At 42.9% G+C, this 25,432-nt stretch overlaps 1 protein-coding gene across 2 annotated transcripts in view; it reads left to right on the top strand.

Annotated features, from left to right (window-relative positions):
- The first annotated feature begins 159 nt into the window (after positions 1-159).
- Positions 160-25,432, top strand: part of LOC134207851 (all trans-polyprenyl-diphosphate synthase PDSS1) — a 336,013-nt gene continuing 310,740 nt past the window's right edge. Inside the window, exons 1-2 of one of the 2 annotated variants that reach the window (XM_062683802.1) lie at positions 160-838; positions 8,277-9,045. In XM_062683802.1, the coding sequence (XP_062539786.1) occupies positions 8,548-9,045 (498 nt within the window). In that variant the 5' untranslated portion in view covers positions 160-838; positions 8,277-8,547. The remainder of the gene's footprint in view (positions 839-8,276; positions 9,046-25,432) is intronic. The other variant, XM_062683801.1, reaches the window with a different exon arrangement.

Below are 25,432 nucleotides of genomic sequence, written 5' to 3' on the forward strand. Positions count from 1 at the left end.
CTAAATGTCAAAGATGCATTCGCACGTGCACGTGCGCACTCGTTTTTCGATCGTGAACTTCTCTCTCTGCCCATCATCGTCATTAGATGTTTTCATTTATTTTCCATATCAACGGAGCGTTTGTATAATCCATGACTGCAAACGAGTAAACGGGAAAAGCACCAACATAAGTTCCTCATTAAAACTTGAATGGAGGGAGCAAATTGATTAACACCCGCGTTCTTGACCGTTGTTTGTCCCGCAATATTTTCGTCCGCCCGCCCCGCGCCTAATCAGCATCGTGTGCGACCGCTTATCATCATCAAATCAACAGAGAGCCGTCAAAAATATTGCACTCGCGGCGCGCAACCCATCATCATCAAAATACAAAGTGAGAGAAGGTGTTTCGCAATCGGTCGGTCATCGAGTCGGTCGGTGGTCTATCGCGAAGTGTTTCGCGGAGTTGTGGAACCATCGGGTTCGAACTGGACTGGAGAAAAGTGCCGCCGGAGTGAGTGAAGTTGCTGGCAGTTGTGTGCGCGCTGGAATTTATCGTTTTTCCGAACGCGAAGAGTCCGCGATTCGATTGCCCATTCATCGGGTTGGTTGGTTGCGAGTGAGTGGGCAAGGGCAAAAGTCGTTTTCACGGAGGGTAGTGGCGAGTGAGTGCAGTGACGAGCGAGGCGGGTGGTGGAAGAAAACCTGAACCGAAAACGGACCGTCGTGCACGGGGTGTTTGCGAAGTTGTGGTCCCGCTCGCTCGCGGTGAGATTTTTCGGTGAGGTTCCGCGAGTTGCAGCATAATCGTCATCATCGGCGTAATCAGAAAAGGCTCACGATTTGGTGAGTGCTGAGTACTGTGAGTTCAGCTGAGAGCAGATTAAATAGTGCACTGGAACAAAATTGCTAAATGAGACGAACTGAAATCTATTTCATTGCTGATTTATTTTTATGAATAATTGCAGACCTCGATTTGTTCAGTCCTCGCAGTATTTATTCTCGTTTTTGCAGTTAATTACATACATAATTTTTAGTCTATACGTAAATGTTTATAAAACTTACCATGAATGAAAATGACCTATTCATCGATTATTCCATTATTCAGTTTCTACTAATGGAATAATAATTATACAGTGATCGTTCGCTAATTGGGGCACGACCTCACCCCAACTAGCGAATGCCGTTCGCTAACGGGCGTTTTGACAAGCGTCAATGTTGTTTACTTTTTGCATTGAACAAAGGAACATTAAATGTTTTTATATATTATATATTTATATATTTAAATTTTTACGCGCCAGAAAACATCGATCCCGCCAAACACGGAAACAAAACGTCAACGCATTTTTGACGTCACATTCTAACATTTAGCTGCTTTTTAATTGGGTTTCGCACCAATTAGCGAACCCCCAACTAAAAAAAACTATTTAGCGAACGTTCACTGTACTAGTGATAGCGCTTTGCCAAACCAATGCCAAACTATTCGTTTTTTTTTCGATTCATACTTCTTCGCGCTCTAGCGAATGGCTGTAAATCTGTTAATTTTAAATAATTACTTTTCATCCACTTCCTAATACTTTGAGTACGACTGTAAATCTGTTTTAAATACGATATCATTAATAATACAATCAAAATAAATATGTATAATCAAAAAACAATTACGGAAAAAAATGTTGTTTGATATTCTATGTGGGGTAATTGATTCAAATGTCCCTTGATCTTAACCAGATTCCTTTCGAAACCCTGATCACATTCTTCTCAGATTCCTGACCGAAATTTTCTGAAAATCATGACAAGAATATCCACGGAATCCGAACCAGGATTTTAATAAGATTCCCGTTGGAATCCTAAGCGTATTCCTTTAAGAATGCCAACCGGATTGGCCTAATAAAGAATTCCAAGCTGACTTTTCAAAAACTCCTTTGCAAATACTAATTGAATTTCCCGCAATATCTCGAGAAGATCTCTAGTGGGAACGTTGGTAGGTTTCTTCAATAATCATAGGCTGATTTCCTTTTGAATACTTCGCGGATTTCCTCTCGGATCCTAAGCGTGTTGTATCCGGTTTCCTGATAAAAAATAAATTGAATTGCTACCTTATTTCTCTAAAAATTCTAACCGCACTGTTAAAATCTTGGCCGCATTTATCTTGTAATGCTGATTGGATCCGCTGAGGATCCTGACCATTTTTTGTGAATCCCGACAGGATTCCTTTCGGAATCGCTACAGAACTCTTTTGGGTTGCTTTCGATTTCATTTGGAAATCTAACCGGGTTCCTTTGAGTAAACTAGATCATATTCCGAATAAAAAATACAATAGAATTACTTTAAAATATCATAAAATTACAATACATTTTATTTATGAATGCTGTATTATGTATTGACTAGTTTATTTGTGGACGCAATAGCGTCCGTGGTCAGTGTTTTTTTGTTCAATTTTTAAGAGTGCTAGATTCTTTTCTGTATTTAAAAAAAATCAAAATTTTCAACGTCTATTGTCTGTGATTTTTTTTTCATCAAATGCTGTGTCTGGCTCTCTAAGGTTGTCACTGGTTTTGTTTTCTGCATCTGATAGTAAAAAAGAATTGAAGTGTCAAATATGTTATTTTTTGTAAGAATTTCCTTTGGGAATCCTGACCGGATTCCTTTGGAAATTCTGACCAGATTCTTTTGTGAATTTTCATCGGTTTCCTGTGCAAATCCTGACCAGATTCCTTTGGAAATCTTTCCCGGTTTCCTTTGTAAATCCTGACCGGAATTCGTCGAAAGTCCTGACCGGTTTCTATTGCGAATCCTGACGGGATTCCTTTAGAAATTCTGTTCGCTAATTGGATTTCTCTGGAAATCCCAACCGAATTTCTTTTTGAATTTCAATCGAATTGCTTTGGGAATCCTGACCTGGTTTTTTGGGACTCCTGACAAAATTCTGAGTGGATTCTATTATGAATCCTGACGTTATTCCCTTGGGAATCATGTCTAAAATCCTTTGAGAATACTGACCGGATTCCTAACTGGATTTTTTTTCTCGAAATATTGATTGAATACTGATACTTTATTTACAGTATATGCTTCGGAATTATGATTCGATTTACTTTCTGATAGCTGATTGAAGTCTTCTTTTGAATTTCAGATTGGGTCCCCTTCATATACTGATTGGATTGCACTTCAGAATACTGATTGTATTCTTCTTCGATATACTGATTGAAATTCTCTTCGGAATACTGGCCGAATTTTCCTTCTCCCAATACTGATTGAATTTCGCTTAGCAAAACTGAAGAAATCTAATTAGATTCATTTTCGGAATACTTATTGGATCATTGAACTTATTGAACATTCATTATTGAATGAACATTATTGTCATTCGAGGTACTGATTGGGTTTAACTTCGGAATACTCATTGGGTTTGATTTCAAAATACTGATTGGATTTTCCATCGGAATTTTGATTCGATTCCTCTCCCAAAGTACTAATTGGATTCCCTTTAACAAAACTGATTGATTCCGTTTCGGAATACTGATTGAATTCTCCTTCGGAACACTGATTGGTTTTCGCTTCTGAATATTGATTGAATTCTCCTTCAGTATACTGATTGGATTTTCTTTTGAATACTGATTGGATTCTCCTTTGAAATATTGATTGGGTTCTCTATCGAAATACTGATTAGGTAACCCTTCGGACTATTGGATGGATTTCCCTTTGGAATACTGATTAAACTCCTCTTCGGAATACTGATTGAATACCCCTCCTCAATACTGATTCGAAAAATTAATGTGATTCTCCTCCTTTTTCTTTCGAATTTTATATTTTCTCGGAATTCTGACTGGATTTTTCTCGGAACCATGAGTGGTGTATGCCCAATTGAACTATCTTATTAAGTCTAATTGTTTCGTATATTGGTGAACTGCAAACTTGAATTCAAAATTTTACGAGAAGCCAGTGTGCTAGATAGGTGCAGGACCTCTATCGTTCTCCGCATCTTAGTCAGTAGTACTGAAGAGTCCAAATGCCCAACAATAGGGACATTACCGAACTCTTGCAATTCAATCTCCGAACTAAATCTTCCTCGCGTCCTCCTCAATGCAAATCGAGAGGATGAATATTTAGTATTGTTTGGCATCCACATACTTGCTGCATCGGCAACTGCACTCGATCAAGTAGAGGCTGCGTGAGGATGTGCCAGTTGGTCGTAGGTTCAAACGAAGGAAGTGGTTGCCCTGCAATATATTTTTCAACCTAAATCTTTTATATGTTATGCAACATCACAAATCGAGTTTTCAAACATAGTAATTAATCTTCAATACGGGTGGTCAATCCCCCAAAAGTAGGCAATTATCTATGAATAAACTGAATTTGAGTTGCGATCTCTCCCTTTGCTAATGCGGTCGGGTTGGGATCTGACAACCAACTTGCACAACCTCACAACCTCAAAGTAGAGACTCTTTATCGAGCGCAGTTGCTGATGAAGCAGGTGTGTGGATGCCAGACAGTCCTAAAGACTCATCCCACCGGGTTGTATCGAACAAATAATTCGTGCGGAAGAGTTGGTTCTGAAAATGAATTGATAGAATTCGGTAATTTGCGGGCTTGGTGCAGGAAATTTGGGCCCATCAGTGTTCGTTATTCTGTAGAGGACAACAAATATCCTTCTTAGCTCAGTAGAGAAAGCCCATGTCTAGCGTACTGGGGTCGTGGGATCAAACCTCACCGAAGGAAGTGATTCCCTCTAATACAATTTTTTAACTTAATCTTTCACGTGTTTGTGCAATTGCATTAATTATGTGTTCTTATGTAGCTTTTTCAGTCTGTTTTTGATTCCTGACTATGCGTGCAAGTATTCAGGGCTGGCAGCGGATTGAGGGAAAAAAAATTAGTGACTTTGGTGTCTAAAATAATAAAAATAATGACCAAATAGTGACTTACAAATTTTACTATTTTTGAATCTACGGTCTTTTAGAATGGGTATGTAACAAAGATGAGGCGCGATTCCGAGGGCTCGCAAGGGTGCATTTAACAATCAAAAGCGAACTTATTGTACTTTCCGTTATCTGTTATCATCGCTCATTATTTTTTCTGACGTAGAGAAACCTCACTCGACATCGGCGTTACCATGTTATGTAGCTAAATCTTTTTTACTACCTTATCCATGATGGTACCTGAATCGAAAGTAGCTAGGAGATTTTTACAATATACTTAGAGCTTCCACTGGATGCAATGGCTTGTTGGTTTGAGGCATTGGCAACATTTTATGAACGAGTTCTGCAAACCAGACTTTTTGATTACGAGTTTACATCAGCAATGAAGTAATCATGAGCCACATTGGGCTTACAAACTCGACCGGTAATGGTTCAAAGTAACCTGTCCAGCTTAGTATACACTAAATGGATGAGTGGTTCTTTCCTCTGGAAGAAACCTTTAAAATAGCTATAAAATACTGATACCGCGCAGTGCCCTTGTTTCAATCAGCGCCTAATTCTGTTCAGGCAAAACAAAATAACATTTTTTTTAAAGATAGCAGAAGAGAAATTTGTAAGTTCCATCCAGTAAGTTTTTTTCAGCTGATGTTAAACGACGGATTGTCAAGTGACTGCTGGACAATGTTAAAAAGTATTCTCTATGAAAACAAATAAATTGGATATTTGACCAAAACCCATTTAATTGACGCGTTCCCGATTTGAAATGAATTAGGCTGCTCAGACAGGGGAAATTTTTCCTAGCGAGCCTTGAGTCTGCTAATGAAAAAATGCCGTCTCTGAGCCACGAATATTTTTTTTATTAGTGAAGTCCACGATTTAGGTTAATCGGAGTTACCCTGAGCGAATATGTAATTCGGACGAGACAGCGCAGTATGAACAATTACAAACAAATACCTATATTATTGTGGCAGGTTTAGGTGAAAATTAGAGGTCTGAGTAGTATCCAGGCTCTAGTCAAAATTACGTTAACGGCAAGGTGTAAAACTCTGATAGGGAATCGTATATGTCCTTCTCTATGGTTATACTTAACCATATTGTTTATTAAAAAATATTACAGAATTAGCGCGAAAAAAACGAGACAACCAACCTGGCAAGACCATGAAAAATATCATAATATGTTGAATTTTGGGAGACAATAACATTCGAAGCTTTGCATTTTTGGCATTAAAATAAATGAGGAGATGATATTGTTGAGAAAAAAATTATCTGGTACATATTAACATTTCCACGAACTTAAATGTGTATCGGGTGATTGGAATTAGGAGCACAAACGGATGGAATTGGGAACAATGCCTTTTCAGATGCACAAGTTTGTATCCTAACATTTTTAGTATTCAATTAGCATAGCATAGCATAGCATATGTGATTGTACAAATCGTGGGTGGCTATACAATGCTCAATTGAGCAATCTACTGTATATTGTCGCAAATTGGTACTTGGGATTAGTACCTTTTCCTATACAGTAGCAGTTGTATACCTGGCCACGTCCTTACAATCACGGAAGGAAGGGAAGGAATGTTAGTTCAACATCTACTAGTGAAGATGCAGGGAACCCATACTACCTTCATAGATGTCTCGGGAAGAAAAATTTGTGTTAGTGGGAAAGGTGAATAATAGGGAGCTCTATTCGACAATATAGAGCGTTTGTCAATAACAGTATATGCTGTAAAAATAATAAAATATATTCATCAATTTACTTACGAACCGTCCTATGGAAAAACCAAACAAAACACAAAATTTCGGCAAATCGCGCGATCGTTCTGCCGTCCGAAACAAGAGCCAACACGCACTGAACTAATTAACTTTATTACCGGCCGCGCAATGCAGAACACAAAATTTCGGCAAATCGCGCGATCGTTCTGCCGTCCGAAACAAGAGCCAACACGCACTGAACAAATTAACTTTATTATCGGCCGCGCAATGCAAAACACAAAATTTCGGAAAATCGCGTGATCGTTCTACCGTCCGAAACAAGAGCCAACTCGCACTGAACTCTAACATTTTTAGTATTTAATTGCACATAAAAAAACATTTTTTGAAAGTTGCTATGTGAAAAACGATACTGAGAATCGAAAACATGTGCTTTGCGGAGAAGAATATTTAACGACAATTTTGGGAGTAAAATCATTCGTGATAATCCCTTGAAGTGCAAAAATGATTACTAATGTTTTATTGTCTGTTTCCTTGGTAACAAAACGCGCCGACCATTTTTAGGCACTATCAAAATCGTCGCCAACATCTTTATTCTAAAATTATGTTAGTTTTATAAGTAAATAATGTCAATCTGCATTAAAACAGGGCTCAATTTTGGGAAATAATGTGATTATTGAGTATATAAAATTTTGTTCACAGTTGATTTGACAGATCTTATGGCCATTTCTGCTGGCGACGATTTTGGCGTCAATTTGTTTTGCGACGATTTGAAATCGTCGCAAAGCAAATAAGATCTGTCAATCAACTGTGAACATTTTTTTTAACTCAATAGTCACATTATTTCCCAAAATTAAGCCTTGTTTTTCATGTTCATGTGACAGACATGTTACTGCTAACACAGTTTTAGAATAAAGATGTTGGCGACGATTTTGAAGGTGCCTAAAAAGTGTTCGGCGCGTTTTGTTACCAAACAGTTTTTTGTTACCAACGCGTTTTGTTACCAACAGTCAATATTTAGTTTAAAATATTTTTATACTATATTTTATGGACCTTCCTTTTGTCTAGCCAAGAGTGGGTGGCGAATTCGTCCCACACAGTAAATAAACAGCTCGAGAAAAACATATTTTTTTAAATCAATTTACAAGAAGTTTAACTTTAATAATTAGGTCTAATTTATCACAACATCATTCTTACCTCGAGCAGACCCATTTTCTGAACATTAGTTTCTGTATTTTAGTGACTACTCAAAACAGTGACTAAGGGCCATTTTCTTCACCTCCGCTTAACTTTTAAGCGGTGCTTACCCATACGTTTAAACCTGGTTTAAGCACTAAGCGGAAGTGAAGAAATTGGCCCTAAGTCACTATAAAGTGAACAAAGTGTTCGAAATTTGTGACAATTTGGTATTAGTGGTAAAATTCAACTTAATAGTGCTATTTAGTTTTGTTAGTCACTTTAGTTTGAAAGATCTCTTCTCGAACGCGAACGATTGGGCACAATTCAAATTCAAAAATAATTATGAACATTTTTCAGAAAAGTAATACGTTTTCATCGGCAATAATCATTAATATCTTTTGAAGAGATGTTTTGTTCCAGTGCTTGTTTGCTTGGTTTAAAATTGATAACAACACTCACCAAAAATCCATATGCTGTTTTTCTTTCTCCCTTTTTCAGGTTCAACTTCTCACCAGCGTGGATCTCACTCTCCCTATCCACTGAAAGCGCGGCACTCCTCTCGCACCACTCATAATCGACGACGGCGACGGCGACGACGTCCGTTGGGTGATAATCTCTCGCGCTGGTGGCCCCGTTCGTGGCACTGCGCCTCTGCTGGGTTGGTGGTGGTGGTGGGTTAAGGCCTCCGAATCTTCCACAAGATCCTCGGACGATCGGGCGAATCCGACCGACCGAAGCTCGAGCTCTCGATAGGGGGGTTTCCAGCGTAATGCTGCCGACCGATCGGCTCACAATTCTTTTGACTATGGCGTGTTTAAGTTCGTCGAATCGGGTCTGCGCCCGCGTTGTGCAGGAAAAACTGTGTCAGTTTGTTGTTGGCAAAAATTATCACCACCAGCAGCAGCAACAACAGCAGGTTCACCAGCCCGCTAAGGCGACGGTGGCAGGTGCTGGAACCGGAACTGCCGAGTCCGGTGGCGGTGGTCGCTCGCCCGCTGCTGCTGCTGTGGTTGGGAAAAGTGTTATCGCGGTCGGAAATGGTGTCGTTGGCAAGAAAACCGTTGGCGTCGGGCCGCTGTTTACGACGTTGAAATCCGGTGGTGTTGGCACGTTTGGGGGTAGTGTGGATGCAGTTTTGAAATATGGACCAAGTGTTGGAATGTTCGGTGGTCCGTCGTCTTCGACGATGATGATGTTCAACGGTGTCGGCAGTGTGCGCAATTTCTACAGCTCGTCTTTGGTACGCAATCTCTTCAGGAAGAATCAGGTAAGTGCGCAATGATCGATGCAGAAATGGAGCTTGGGCTATGCGTCACGCGTATGAAATCGATTCAAATGGAATTGTGGATCAAAGTAGCCTCAGGCATTGACGTGAAAAAAAGAGTGTTTCAATGCCTATGCAACAATGCAATGGACAACGAATAGAAACTGGGGACGAGACTTGATAGCTAAATGTGACCAAATGGCAAGTGGAATCGTAGATGATGCGCGAAATGCGTGCAAGCGAGTGATTGGTGCGGGGTATTATGTGTGACACGATAAAAGAGAAATTTTTCAAAAGATAGTGAAGCTCACTTTCGAGCGAGCTGCGATCGAAGATTACATAATTCGGGTTGGCTCTCACTTTGAGGTATTTTTTGTGTTCGTCATTTTCGCGCAGTTTACCTCCTCTAGGTAGGCCGTGAGCCACACTACTGATAGTAGCTGCCATGAGCTGGTGCTGGCCGCCGTCTTCGGGCAGCAACGCAAGGAGAGAGTGCTGCAAATGACATTGTGATGCAGGATTTTAACGCAACGGCAACAGGATGGATGGATGATGGTGTTGAAGCAGGCGGTGACCTTTCGCCGAAAGAGAAATTCAGCAACGAGTTGCTTCGGCAGCGCTGCTTCGAAACAAAAAATTCGAATTAATTCACTTGAGGTAGTGCTGAACCTTTCTTATGCTTGACAAAAAGCTTGAAAATGGGATTACCAGGAAGGGAATTGACCATTATCACGGAATCCATACTGGTAAAATATGTTGGATAGCGCTGACATATGTAAGAAATACACGACAAAAATGCAAAATATGTAACGAAAAAAATGTCTTCAAAATGTTCGCCGATTGATCCATCTACCGGTGTTTATGCCTTTTTCGTGCATTAGAAATACTAAAAAATGAGTGACATTTTAGCGTGTTTTATTTTGTATAATCGTAGTTTGACCAAAACTTTTGATTCCATAGTCCGCTCCGGCCCATTTCCAAAAGGAAACAATGGGACAGGATTCCTCATCGAAAGGAATTTGTTGCAAGTAAACCGATTAAGGATATGTGCCAAAAATAGTGAGTTTTTTTGCGCACATACATACATACAGACGCACGCACAGACATCATCTCAATTCGTCGAGCTGAGTATATCTACTCATAATATGGATCTCTGAGCATCCTATAAAAGGTTTGTTTTTGGAGCGAATTTATAGCCTTTACGTTTAATTAGTATACGAGAAAGGCGAAACAATCAATATCCAAATATTGTGAAAGATGACAAAATATGAAGAGAAGCATCAATAATAAAATGAAGAAAATTTTGTACAAGAACGTTCGGGTAAGACCTGCATTTTAGGTCACCTAATGTGAAGCAGACAAAGAATAAATTGGCTTATACACAACCCTGTTTGAAATACCATTTCTAAGCGATGTAGTAATAATTTTCAAACACTACTATCATAAAATCCAAATCCAATAGTAAATCGATTATAAAGAATATATGGAATGGAATGGTAACTTACCAGTCCATTGATTATTTTGCCACATAACATGATATTGGCTCAATTCGGAAACTAGTTTCCGACAATAATAGTGTTAACCTTATAGGAATCATCTGTTCATAATGCGCTAAAATGTAAATAGAACAGATAAGAAGGATCCCCAAAGAAGACTTCCCGAAAACTTAACAGAGTCGATAGGGCGACACAGCAGAAAGCGAACGGAAGGATTGTCGTTCATTCATTCGTTCGGCGGACTGACCGACTGGCTATGAGGAGAATAACCGTGTCCCGTTAACCCAATTTTTAACCATACGGGGCGGGGACGCTCTGCAGGGGAGCTGCTGTGTGCCAAAGACGGCACACGGACGGGGGTCCACGGAAAGAGAGGAGAACGAACCCCCAAAATGTTGTAGTGAATCGCGCGCTTGCCTGGGCCTGGGTCTCTGCCTGCTCTGCATACCATCGCCGTTTGCCTGCTGTGTGAGCGGGCGCGCGCGCTCGCGGGGAATGATTGAAAAATCATTACGAAAACTGAAAAAAGTAGTAAAAAAAACTAACTTAGAAAGTCGAGACGTAATAAAAGTGTATATGTGATTTGCTTCGAAAAAAGAGAAACGAGCGAAACGAAAAGAGCAACGGCGGCGAAATAGCAACGAACCCGCTCGAAGAAAACGAAAGACAACACAGCAGTTGCTCCGGATTAGACTGGTTCGCTGACCAACGTTGGCGAAAAATGTGGAATTTCAGGAAATGGGCAACTGCCGAGGGCCGATTCAGTCTCAACATAGTTGTTGAAACTGAAATGATGCGAAGGTTGCCCACTGAATTAATTACCATCAGTAAGAATCGACACAACTACGTTTTGTAACGACAATTCAGTGTCACACATCTGGTACCCTTGAACAAAGAAATCAATCGGTTCATATGCAACAGTTCGAGAGTGTTACGTCAAGCGTCAAATGCCAATTTCGGAACGGTATGCCAGGGTCAAGTAAATCAGTGCGATGGAATGGATCACTCAGCAAACCAGTTCTAACGACGATCAAGGTCTGCGGATGCGCGTATGGTGGAAATCGTTGTAATTCCATGCTGAGTGGGGTCTCGTTCCAATAATACCATTAGGGGCATTGGTATTTCTTTTTAAAATTTTGTTACTGAACAACATTCGCTCACGATGTTTTCAAACATAATCAGTGCTTTTCTTTTCAAACATAATCTAATGCGACATCAACGTCAAAGATCTAGGGAAGCAAATAATTGACGTATTATCTTGTTTATAAGAACGCAACTTCCCTGCCTTTTTGTACGCTCAATTATTTGTGTTTTAATAGGGTTTTGATCTTATTCTTAAGCTCTTCATCTTATGGTTACATTGACACAAATAAACTCGAATGACGCTTAGCAATCGTAGAATCGACTTAACTGGTGTTTGATCATCGGAAGATATTCCTTTGTTCATCTCTACCACATTCAATCTGCTAGAAGCTGAGCCTGCTTGCACAAGTTTCGCAAATCTTCGGCAGAATGCGCATCCCGGCATTTCAAACTCTGATAGGAATTTTAAGTTTCTGAAATAAATTGAAAATTGTGACCAAGGTTGTTTCCGATCATTTAGTAAATTGATTAACCAAGTGGTCCACGGCTCCCTGGATATGTCATGCTGAAATCAAGAACAAACCTATAGTTTCAAGTTATTTTATTTCAATATCTTTTATCATTCTAATATGACAATCTTCAGAAGTAATTTATTCAGTGTGATTTTTGTGCTTGAGAGTTGAGTGTCTGATAAAGCCAATCTCAAATTGTAATAAATGTTTAATATGCTTCTCGCTTTGGTCTTCAATTGAAGATGAGTTGCAAATTCACTCTAGCATAAGTATGCAGAAGCAAACGGAATTAGAATCCCAAAGCTTGGAATGCTGATATGCGGTACGCTTCTTATATTCCACACCAAATCGTTTTTTAACCGAATAAATCACGAGATAAATGATTCAAGGCGCCCTCCTTAGCTGTGCGTTAAGACGCGCGGCTACAAAGCAAGACCATGCTGAGGGTGGCTGGGTTCAATTCCAGTGCCGGTCTAGGAAATTTTCGGATTGGAAATTGTCTCGACTTCCCTGGGTATAAAAGTATCATCGTGCTAGCCTCATGATATACTAATCCAAAATGGTAACCTGGTTTAGAAACCTCGCAGTTAATAACTGAGGAAGCGCTTAATGAACACTAAGTTGCGAGGCGGCTCTGTCCCAGTGTGGTGATGTAATGCCAATAAGATAAAGAAGAAGAAGAATGAACAATTCCGCCAAAGAATTAAAATCCAAATATTCATTCTGGTTTTCATCGGGAAGGGTCCAATGTAAACGAAAACGGACTGCAAATTCTGGAAGTATCTTCTTGAGCCAGCTCAGGAAAATATTGCTCCAGTGAGTCAAGATGCGCCATAACATCCATATTTTTGGAAATCCCGCAATATTTTGGAATCAAGGTGAAAGTCGCGGGCTGAACATCTTTGCGATAATGATCTGCATCCAAGCATGAAGGGTTAGCAGCGCTGCTATCGCGCTAGCAGAATCAGTCAGGACCAGATTTTTTTTATCCGATGGGTACATGGTAGTTATAGAAAACACTGCATTGGTTAGGGAGGCTGAAACTGACAACTTGGGCCGGTATCTCAAAGGCCGATTCTCAGGCTGGAAACGGACTAATCCCAGTACCAGCATTCGTAGCCACCTCGTGAAGCAGTCTGCTGTCGATGACCGCCTGCCCGATGCGGAATAAGAGGGCCCTGCTTTTATATTTGTTTATTTATTCAAGTGATTTTGGAGCCTGAATGTGATTGATCCTTGTCCGACAGCTGACCTTAACACATCTGAAATGGGACAGGTCAGATCTTCCAAGAGGCTCTGAAGCCTCCTATCCAGAGGATTGGAAACTTCCTTTCAAGAGGCTCGAAGCCTCCTTTCAAGATCTTTTCAAGAGGCTCGGAAGCCTTCTTTCAAGAGGTTCGGAAGCCTCCTTTCAAGAGGCTTAGAAGCCTTCTTTCAAGAAGCTCAAAAGCTTCCTTTCAAGAGGCTCAGGCCTCCTTTCAAGAGGCTCTCAGGCCTCCTTTCAAGAGGCTCTCGGAAGCCTCCTTTCAAGAGGCTCTCAGAGCCTCCTTTCAAGAGGCTCTCAGAGCCTCCTTTCAAGAGGCTCTCAGAGCCTCCTTTCAAGAGGCTCTCAGGCCTCCTTTCAAGAGGCTCTCAGAGCCTCCTTTCAAGAGGCTCTCAGGCCTCCTTCAAGAGGCTCTCAGAGCCTCCTTTCAAGAGGCTCTCAGAAGCCTCCTTTCAAGAGGCTCTCAGAAGCCTCCTTTCAAGAGGCTCAGGCCTCCTTTCAAGAGGCTCAGAAGCCTTCTTTCAAGAGGCTCAGGCCTCCTTTCAAGAGGCTCAGAAGCCTCCTTTCAAGAGGCTCAGGCCTCCTTTCAAGAGGCTCAGAAGCCTCCTTTCAAGAGGCTCAGGCCTCCTTTCAAGAGGCTCAGAAGCCTCCTTTCAAGAGGCTCAGAAGCCTCCTTTCAAGAGGCTCAGAGCCTCCTTTCAAGAGGCTCAGAAGCCTCCTTTCAAGAGGCTCAGAAGCCTCCTTTCAAGAGGCTCAGGCCTCCTTTCAAAAGGCTCAAAAGCCTCCTATTAAGATGCGTGGAAGCCTTCTTCCAAGAGGCTCAAAAGCCTCCTTTCAAGAGACTCAGATACCTCCTCTCAAGAGGCTCGGAACCCTCCTTTCAAGAGGCTCAGAAGCCTTCAATCTTCCAAGAGGCTCAGGCCTCCTTTCAAGAGGCTTGGAAGCCTCCTTTCAAGAGGCTCAAGCCTCCTTTCAAGAGGCTCAGAAGCCTCCTTTCAAGAGGCTCAGAAGCCTCCTTTCAAGAGGCTCAGGCCTCCTTTCAAGAGGCTCAGAAGCCTCCTTCAAGAGGCTCAGGCCTCCTTTCAAGAGGCTCAGAAGCCTCCTTTCAAGAGGCTCAGAAGCCTCCTTTCAAGAGGCTCAGGCCTCCTTTCAAGAGGCTCAGAAGCCTCCTTTCAAGAGGCTCAGAAGCCTCCTTTCAAGAGGCTCAGAAGCCTCCTTTCAAGAGGCTCGGAAGCCTCCTTTCAAGAGAGGCTCAGAAGCCTCCTTTCAAGAGGCTCAGAAGCCTCCTTTCAAGAGGCTCAAAGCCTCCTTTCAAGAGACTCAAGCCTCCTTTCAAGAGGCTCAGGCCTCCTTTCAAGAGGCTCAGAAGGCCTTCAATCTTCCAAGAGGCCTCAGAAGCCTCCTTTCAAGAGGCTTGGAAGCCTCCTTTCAAGAGGCTCAGAAGCCTCCTTTCAAGAGGCTCAGAAGCCTCCTTTCAAGAGGCTCAGAAGCCTCCTTTCAAGAGGCTCAGGCCTCCTTTCAAGAGGCCTCAGAAGCCTCCTTCAAGAGGCTCAGGCCTCCTTCAAGAGGCTCAGAAGCCTCCTTTCAAGAGGCTCAGAAGCCTCCTTTCAAGAGGCTCAGAAGCCTCCTTTCAAGAGGCTCAAGCCTCCTTTCAAGAGGCTCAAAGCCTCCTTTCAAGAGGCTCAGAAGCCTTCCAATCTTCCAAGAGGCTCAGAAGCCTCCTTCAAGAGGCTTGAAGCCTCCTTTCAAGAGGCTCAGAAGCCTCCTTTCAAGAGGCTCAGAAGCCTCCTTTCAAGAGGCTCAAGCCTCCTTTCAAGAGGCCTCAGAAGCCTCCTTTCAAGAGGCTCAGAAGCCTCCTTTCAAGAGGCTCAGAAGCCTCCTTTCAAGAGGCCTCAGAAGCCTCCTTTCAAGAGGCTCAAGCCTCCTTTCAAGAGGCTCAGAAGCCTCCTTTCAAGAGGCTCAGAGCCTCCTTTCAAGAGGCTCAGAGCCTCCTTTCAAGAGGCTCAGAAGCCTCCTTTCAAGAGGCTCCAAGCCTCCTTTCAAGAGGCTCAGCCTCCTTTCAAGAGGCTCGAGCCTCCTTTCAAGAGGCTCAGAAGCCTCCTTTCAAGAGGCTCAGAAGCCTCCTTTCAAGAGGCTCAGAAGCCTCCTTTCAAGAGGCTCAGAAGCCTCCTTTTAAGAGGCTCAGAAGCCTCCTTTCAAGAGGCTCAGAAGCCTCCTTCCAAGAGGTTCAGAAGCCTCCTTCCAAGAGGCTCGGAAGCCTCCTTTCAAGAGGCTCGGAAGCCTCCTTCCAAGAGGCTTGGAAGCCTCCTTCCAAGAGGCTCGGAAGCCTCCTTCCAAGAGGCTCGGAAGCCTCCTTCCAAGTGGCTCGGAGGGCTCCTTCCAAGAGGCTCAGGCCTCCTTCTAAGAGGCCAGGAGGCCTCCTTCCAAGAGGCCTCAGGCCTCCTTCCAAGAGGCTCAGGCCTCCTTCCAAGAGGCTCAGAGGCCTCCTTCCAAGAGGCTGGAGGCCTCCTTCCAAGAGGCCAGGAGGCCTCCTTCCAAGAGGCTAGGAGGCCTCCTTCCAAGAGGCTAGGAGGCCTCCTTGCATGAGGCTCGGAGTCGTCCATCCAAGAGGCTCAAGCCTCCTTCCAAGAGGCCTCAGGCCTCCTTCCAAGAGGCTCAGAGGCCTCCTTCCAAGAGGCTCAGGCCTCCTTCCAAGAGGCTAGGAGGCCTCCTTCCAAGAGGCTCGGAGGCCTCCTTCCAAGAGGCTAGGAGGCTTCCTTCCAAGAGGCTAGGAGGCCTCCTTCCAAGAGGCTAGGAGGCCTGCTTCCAAGAGGCTCAGAGGCCTCCTTCCAAGAGGCTCAGAGGCCTCCTTCCAAGAGGCCTCAGGCCTCCTTCCAAGAGGCTCGGAGGCCTCCTTCCAAGAGGCCTCAGGCCTCCTTCCAAGAGGCTCAGAGGCCTCCTTCCAAGAGGCTCGGAGGCCTCCTTCCAAGAGGCTCAGAGGCCTCCTTCCAAGAGGCTCGGAGGCTTCCTTCCAAGAGGCTCAAGCCTCCTTCCAAGAGGCTCGGAGGCCTCCTTCCAAGAGGCTCGGAGGCCTCCTTCCAAGAGGCTCGGAGGCCTCCTTCCAAGAGGCTCGGAGGCCTCCTTCCAAGAGGCTCGGAGGCCTCCTTCCAAGAGGCTCGGAGGCCTCCTTCCAAGAGGCTCGGAGGCCTCCTTCCAAGAGGCTCGGAAGCCTCCTTCCAAGAGGCTCGGAAGCCTCCTTCCAAGAGCAGGGTGGCCACCGAACCGGGAAAAACGGGAAAAGCGGGAAAAAGACGGGAAATTGAAGTCACCGGGAAAAAAAGCGGGAAAAACCGGGAATTTAGGACATGTACCGGGAAAAAATAATTCTTCGTCAAGTTACATTCAAAATTCATCAGATTTATTGTTTAATGTTCATTACTCAGTCGCATTCTAATTGAATTATTTTTGATTTCAGTACATGGTATGTGTGAGGTACGAAAAATAGGTAGACCTTTTTCCCAATCCAGTTTGTATTGCCACTAGATCATTTTGATATCATTTTCGAGTGACATATATCATAAATGTTCAGTTCAATCAAAATTATTTGCCTATTTTCCAAGTATAAGGCCACCGACTTGGACATTAATTTACTGTTCTGACAACTCAGATGTGAATATGTACATTATGTGGAATATTTTGATTTGAAAAATGTATTGGAGCCAACCATGGAACTCGAACACACGACCCTCAGTATGTTAGACTGGTTAACCAAGTAAGCTACGGACACTACAACACCGATCGGCGTAAAAATTTGTATACAAGGATTTTTTGGGCCGGTGAAGGTTTTCATGATGGGTTCGAGGCATCTACCCGCTTTAGAAAGGGGGGTTTCCGTACAAATGAAACGCAAATATTTGCATAACTCGAAAATTATTCGAGCAAATGGACCCAAAATAGACATGTCGAGGTTTTTGAAGACAAGAAATGTTTCTACGATGGTTCAAGTTCCCTCCCGCTCTAGAAGGGGGCTCCCATACTATTGAAATACACATTTCTGCATAACTTGTTTATAATTAATTCAAGATGTTATTTTTAAGGATAGAACTGAAAATTAGAAAACCAAATTCTAGAAATTTTAAATGTAAAATTGATTAAATAATAAAGATTTGGGTCGTCAGATTAAGCTGTGTTTAAATTAGTTGTTAATGTTGTGCTTTTTAAAAAGTAATACCAATGACTATGGCTTTACTTACTTCATTGCTAAGCTAAATATATAACACTATGGGTCTCCAAGCCTCCTATCTAAATTTGACTTTTGGATTGAAATTATAGCCTTCTGGTACAACAAGGTTGTACAAGAAAGGCAAAACATTGATTTGAAGAGATAATTGTGTCTTTCTTCACATAATTTTGCGAAAATTTGAAAAACTTCGTCAGCTTCTTAGGAAGATCTTTGAAATAGTCTGAATAAGATCAAATAGTTCAGCTGTACTTTAAGATACTATACGTTTTTACTGCTTTCTGCGATCATTACGCTCTAAGAAATAAAAATAAAACTAAACTGGCATGCAATGTCCATTGGTTCCGTCAGAAACTTACGACCACTTTGCAACTTTGCAACCAATAAAAGAATAATATCTTTGTAATAAGGTGCTTATGTGGTATTACCATATTAATTAAATGCCTGTCGACACTAATATTACATGGACATACACTTAGCTCATTTTACAGTATTCGGTAAATTTTACCGAAATCTCAACAGCAGAACTGTTCGGTAATTTTTTTTACAGATTTTTTGTAATTTTTTCCATTGCTCAACTGTCAAAATCACCGAAAATCAGTAAAATTATTTACCGAACAGTTCTGCTGTTGAGATTTCGGTAAAATTTTACCGAATTCGGCGATTTATTTTAAGTGTGCACGAAGCGCACAATTTAAGTGTGCCTGTTGATTAAAGCATTTCGCATAACACGTTGTTGGTAATTTAATGTATCTATTTCAAAGATTCGTTACAAAATATCAGTCGCTTTAATATAAAACTGACCTCCGGTTTAATCAAGAAATAAAACACCCAATTAAAGCTTAAAAACTCTCACCCTGTTTTTTCTCATGTCAAATAAAAACCGGGAAAAATTTACAAAAATTATCAGGAAAAGCGGTAAAAAACCGGGAATTTGAAAATCGAATATCAGTGGCCACCCTGCAAGAGGCTCGGAAGCCTCCTTCCAAGAGGCTGGTAGCCTTCTTCCCCAAGAGGCTGGTAGCCTCCTTCCAGGAGGCTTGGAAGACTCCTTCCAGGAGGCTTGGAAGACTCCTTCCAGGAGGCTTGGAAGACTCCTTCCAGGAGGCTTGGAAGACTCCTTCCAGGAGGCTTGGAAGACTCCTTCCAGGAGGCTTGGAAGACTCCTTCCAAAGCTTTCTTCAAAGAGGCTTGGAAGCCTCCTTCCAAGAAACTCGGAAGCCTCCTTCCAAGAGGCTTGAAAGCTTTCTTCAAGAGGCTCAGAAGCCTCTTCCCACGAGTTATTATTCTAAGAGACTTGGAAACATCCTTCCAAGGGCTGCTTCAAGCCTCCTTCCAAGGTGTTTGGAAGCCTCTTTCGTCGCCATTCTTGTGCGTTTTGGGGATTAAGATCCTTTGGCACGAGATTGATATCCCTAGCATCATACCATCCGAGAACATCTTTTGAGTAATGGCGCTATGGCAATAGCCAGCCAGAAAATCGCAAGACGCAATCGTGAGACCTCAGAAGTGGAAGTGAACTCGACAATGCGGTTTCTACAATGGCTAAGTGTTGAACTTACAGGCTCGTTATTTCCACGTTGTATTGTGCGAATCATCGCGGTTTGAAGCCTTTTTGTGCACATCTCCTGAATGCTTTGACAATCCGTTTGCATTTCATACTATATGGAGATCCATTTTAAAACACGACTTACCATAGAATAGAACTTTGACGACTTTTTGATAATGGAGATCCGATCCGATTCTCTAGACACGTGAGCATTGATGTTCTTCCAACTTTGAAATTTAATTTCCAGAGGGATTATAGTGGCAAATTTTTAGAACAATTTCAGTGTGATTTTTTGGAGGAATTCCCAAAGAATTACTAGCAATATCTTGAAGACATTTCAAAGAGTATTCCAGTAAAAGTTTGTGGACAAATTCTTGGATGAATTTTTGAAGTTCCTGAACAAATGCTCATGGAAACCCTTGAAAACTGTCCGAAGAGAAGGTTTTGGGAGTGTTTTTGGAATAATTTATAATTCTTCCGGAGGAATTCCTGATGGTATATAACAGGATGGATACACATTTCAATGTGAGGATAAAAGCCTTCACACTGGGTTTCTCAGCAATGCTCTCTGTTGTGACGGATTTTTCCTGGCTGGAAAGAAACGGGTTTGACAACAGTGCCCATTTCATTCAGCTTCAAAGCTGGAAGTTATTATCTAATTATTATTAAATTCATTTTATATATAAAGTAATTCACAAACTAGTTAAACCTAGATTCACAATCAACAGGCTCCTTCGCCACTCTAAACCATTCCAACCCAATTGCCTCAGTATGGAAGCATATACATGCATTTAATTGCCAGTGTTGCCAGTTTCACAACATTTCTGGAACTCCACTTAACATTTCCAGAGATCGCGGCAGTGAATATGATTACTGTGAATCGGCGCAATTTAATTTTGGCCTAACATTGTCCTGGTATTGTATCAACGTCTGGTCAGTTTACATTTTTTGTTTTTGATTTCTAACATATTTAGAGGCTTAAAAAGTATGGGATCCCTGGGAAAACTGACCTTGAATAAGTCAAAGAATCGACTTTCTTCTTCTTCATTGGCATTACATCCCCACACTGGGACATTGCCGCCTCGCAGCTTAGTGTTCATTAAGCACTTCCACAGTTATTAACTGCGAGGTTTCTAAGCCAGGATACCATTTCTGCATTCGTATATCATGAGGCTAACACGATGATACTGTTATGCCCAGGGTAGTCGAGTCAATTTCCAATCCGAAAATTGCCTAGACCGGCACCGGGAATCGAACCCAGCCACCCTCAGCATGGTCTTGCTTTGTAGCCGCGCATCTTACCGCACGGCTAAGGAGGGCCCCATCAAAGAATCGACTAACGAGATAAAATTTTTGGCGGCAAAGGTCAATTTGCCATTTTCGTCAAACATCTCATCTCTTTGTCGATTATCGAGCTTAAATCTTAAATTGTCTAAGGGCCGATTTCTTCACCCTCGCTTAACTCTTAAGTGGTGCTTACCCATACGCTTAAACTTGGTTTAGTGTCTAAGCGGGGTGATGAAATCGGCCCTAAGATACTCAAGAATCTATGTTTGACGCCGTATATACATCATAAACATAAAATTTAACAAGTGCTATCTAAAATAGTTTGACACACATTCAGTTTTCGACCATTTCATCAATCTAGTTCTTATTTTTTTGGTATCGATATAGTCAAAAAACAATTGTACTTGGAGGTTGGATTGTATTGGAGAAGTTGATATGGCATTTTTAGCTCATCTTTAAAAATAACTTGGTATTTTATTGGTTCTAATTAAATAATAAGCCGTTGGTGGCAGCAAACTGGACCTGGAACAATAATTTTCTCACTTCTGGAAGCTAATGTGTTCGACCATTCTAGTGCCGTTATTCGCTGCTGCTGGTGTACGATCGAGTCCATCACTCGTAGGATCGTTGTCAGGCATTTCCCTATTTTTTTGAATGAATGTTCAAACGCGTGAATTCTTATCCGTTACTTCTTTGAAAAGCGTGGGAATTTTTAAATTAAAAAATTACAGACTCGATAAACAACCACTATTAAAACCAAACGCAAAACACCGAGTGCTGCACTGTAATATGATTTGAGAAGTTCATGAAATTTTAGTATACTCATATCTATACGTCTCAAGAATTCTTATATCCTTTATGAATAAAAATTTCGAAAGCGTACAAATAAAATAATAAGCAAAGATCACGAACTTCAAGCTTATTAATGATTACATAGCCCGTCAACATCCATCGAATTGCTCAATTTTTGTTTTGTCAGTGATATTTTGCAGCTTCACCAGAGTTTGGTGGAAACCAACCTATTCACATTGACCGCCTAAACCGTCTAAAATCTCCTCCTCCGAGCTTGAATAATTCTCGCCTTTTGATCTTGAACCAGTATCGGCAGGTGATAATTGAGTTACATATTTCGTTATCTGCACCAACAACGGTCTTCTTTAGCTAGTATTAGAAGAACGAACGAACAGATTCGTCACACGGTGAGTGGTCCACCAGTTGTTGTGTCCAGCTCTTTCCCGATCGTGTCTCTCACATACAGTGGAACATTTTGTTGCCTAGAAGGCATGGTTTCTAATTAATATTTCCAAGAATTTTTACATGTGTCACGACTGAACCCTACCCACATGGAACGAACTTTTCAACCAGTCTAAAACGCGGAACTCGAAACCACCAACAGCGAGTGCCACTGCCACTGTCCAACCTGCGCAGCAGCAGCAGCAGCGAATAACTTGTTTAATCAACTTTCATTGAAAATTAATAAATGGGCAAACGAGAAAACTGAAGAAAACAGCGTGCATTGGAGTGTGTGCGGGACCGCGTCGTGTGCGCGCGCAGTTTTTGGTTTGGTGAACCGTTCGATTCGAAACGGATTGCAAAGCGTGTGTTGTGATTGGTTCGGGCACCATCGGTCACCACCAAGACCACTGCGACCGAATGCTGGACACTGAACGGGAGGGATGCCTCAGTTATTTTGGGGCTTTTGCGGGGCTGCTCCGGATAAGCGAGAGTTGGTGCGTGACTGGTTCGAGGGGTGGATAGAAAGAATGGAATCGATCCCAGGTGAACGCACGTTGAATAGGGTTTCGGACAGTGGGTAGGCCGCCAATGTTGGAGCATCAGGTTAGGACACTCGAGTATGGCTGTACAGTTGATGTCTATATTTGTTTATCCAGAGGTCATATTTAGTTCTTATCAACATTTCGCAAATTGAAAAAATAAAATCAGACTTTGAATAAAATTCAGCTAGTGCCTTAAATGTCTACTGAAGAAATTTATGGAACTGCTCCTGAAGGGAAAGTAAATAACATTTCCAAAACGTTCCAGAAAGAACATTCAGAAAAGCTCATGTAGCTAAGTTTTGAGCATTTTATTAAAAAAATTAAAAAATATTCTCAATGCAATTTCTGGAGAAAATTTCGTAATTCCAGTCCAGTCCAGTCACAGTTCAGTCCCAGTCCAACCCTAATCCAGTCCCAGTTCAGTTTCAGTCTAGTTCCAGTCCGAGTCCAGTCCCAGTCCAGTTCCAGTGCCAATCCAGTCCCAGTTCAGTCCAAGTCCAACTCCAGTCCAGCTCCAGTCTAGCTCCAGTCCAACCACTGTCCAGCTCCATTTCCAGTCCATTCTCATTTCACTCCTAGTTCAGTCCCAGTCCAACCCCAGTCCAGTCCCAGTCCAGTGCCAATCCAGTCCCAGTCCAGTTCCAGTCCAGTGCCAATCCAGTCCCAGTTCAGTCCCAGTCCAGTCCGAGTCCAGTCCCAGTCCAGTGCCAATCCAGTTCCAGTTCAGTCCTTATTCAACCCCAGTCCATTTCCATTCCAGTTCGGTTCCAGTCCAGTTCCGGTCCAGTCACCGTTCAGTCCGATTCCAGTCCCAGTCCAGTGCCAATCCAGTCCCAATTCAGCCCCAGTCCAGTTCGAGTCCAATCGACCTGAACCAATCCAGTCTCAGTCCAGTCCCAGTCCTGAACCAATCCAGTCCCAGTTCAGTCCCAGTCCGACCCCAGTTCAGTTCCAGTCCAACCATAGTTCAACTCCATTTCCAGTCCCAGTCCAGTCTCAGTCCAGTTCGAGTCCAGTCCCAGTTCATTGCCAATCCAGTCCAGTTCCAGAGCGAGTCCAGTCCCAGTTCAGTGCCAATCCAGTTCCAGTCTATTCTCATTTTAGTTCCAGTCCAGTGCCAATCCAGTTCCAGTCCATTCCCATTCTAGTTGCAGTCCAGTCCCATTCCAGTCCCAGTCCAGTTCCAGTCCAGTTCCAGTTCAGTCACAGTCCAGTCTGAATCTAGTCCCAGTTCAGTCCCAGTCCAGTCCGAGTCCAGTTCAAGTCCAGTTCCAGTCCAGTCCAATTCCAGTCACAGTTCAGTTCCAGTCCAGTCACAGTCCAGTCCGAATCCAGTCCCAATCCAAGTCAAGTTCCAGATCTATCCCAGTCCAGTCCCAGCCCATTCCCAGTCCCAGACCAGTTTAGTCCCAGTCCAGTCGCAAAACAAGTCTAGTCCCAGTTCAGTCCCAGTCTAGTCTGAGTCCAGTTCCAGTCCAGTCCAATTCAAGTCATAGTTCAGTGCTAGTCCAACCCCAGTCCAGCTCCAGTCTAGCTCCAGTCCAACCACTGTCCAGCTCCATTTCCAGTCCATTCTCATTTCACTCCTAGTTCAGTCCCAGTCCAGTTCCAGTCCAGTGCCAATCCAGTTCCAGTTCAGTCCTTATTCAACCCCAGTCCATTTCCATTCCAGTCCTGTTCCGGTCCAGTCACCGTTCAGTCCGATTCCACTCCCAGTCCAGTGCCAATCCAGTCCCAGTTCAGTTCCAGTCCAACCACAGTTCAACTCCATTTCCAGTCCCAGTCCAGTCTCAGTCCAATTCGAGTCCAGTCCCAGTTCATTGCCAATCCAGTCCCAGTTCCAGTCCGAGTCCAGTCCCTGGTTAGTGCCAATCCAGTCCCAGTCCAGTTCCAGTCAGAGTCCAGTCCCAGTTCAGTGCCAATCCAGTTCCAGTCCATTCTTATTTTAGTCCCAGTTCCAGTCCCAGTCCAGTACCAATACAATTCCAGTCCATTCACTTTCTAGTCCCAGTCCAGTCCCAGTTCAGTTCCAGTCCAGTCACAGTCCAGTCCGAATCCAGTCCCTGTCCAGTCCCAATCCAAGTCTAGTTCCGGATCTATTCCAGTCCAGTCCCAGCCCATTCCCAGTCCCATACCAGTTTAGTCCCAGTCCAGTCGCAATCCAAGTCTAGTCCCAGTTCAGTCCGAGTCCAGTTCCAGTCCAATTCCAGTCGCAGTTCAGTTCCAGTCCAGTCACAGTCCAGTCCGAATCCAGTCCCAGTCCAGTCCCAATCCAAGTCTAGTTCCAGCTCTATCCCAGTCCCAGACCAGTTCCAGTCCAGTCACAGTCCAATCCGAGTCCAGTCTCAGTTCAGTCCCAGTTCAACCCCAGTCCAAACCCAAACCTCCATTCTCAGTCCCAGTCCAGTTCCAGTCAATTTCCAGTCTAGTCCCATTCCGGTTCCAGTTCAGTCTCAATCCAGTCCTAGTCCAGATTCTAATCCAGTCTGAGTTCAGTTCCAGTCCAGTTTTAGTTCTGTTGAAGTCGAGTTCCACTCCATTCCCAGTCCAGTCCCAGCTCATTTTCAGTCCAGTTCAGGTCCAGTCCTAGTCTAGTTTCAGTCCAGTTCCAGACCAGTCCCAATCATGCCGCAGTCCATTTCCGGTTCAGTTCCAATCCAGTTCCATTTCATTCCCAGTTCAGTTCCAGTCCCGTCACAGTCTAGTCCAAGTTCAGTCCCATTCAAGTCCCAGTCCATTCCCAGTATAGTACAAGTCTAATCCAGTTCTAGTTTAGGGTCAGCCCAGTCAGGTCTCACTCCAGTCCAGTCTCAGTTCAGTCCTAGTCATGTCCCAATTTTTTCCTAGATTTCGTAGACAACATTTCCAACTTGCTTGCGATTTCTCGGACGGAGAGGTTGTGGTTCCGCTTGAAACAGCTGGCTGACAAACGGTCTCCGAACACTTTGATTGCGTTGGTGATTGTTAATTTGGCCACTGTGTCACTGGCCACTGTAATGATTCACAATATAAAAATCGTCATTGAACACTTTCGTGAATGGGAAACACTTTTATAGCGCTAAGAAGAATTTACGTGGGAGTGGGACTAAGGTGAAACAGTAGAAAAGCCGATGGTCAACTGTAATGAAAAGAAGAAAAATAAGAGTCAAAAGAAGGAACAAGAAGAATCGTTTTTGCATGTTCTGTCTCAGAGTGCGATAAA

This window comes from Armigeres subalbatus, chromosome 1, assembly GCF_024139115.2.
Source record: "Armigeres subalbatus isolate Guangzhou_Male chromosome 1, GZ_Asu_2, whole genome shotgun sequence".
NCBI classification, from domain to species: domain Eukaryota; kingdom Metazoa; phylum Arthropoda; class Insecta; order Diptera; family Culicidae; genus Armigeres; species Armigeres subalbatus.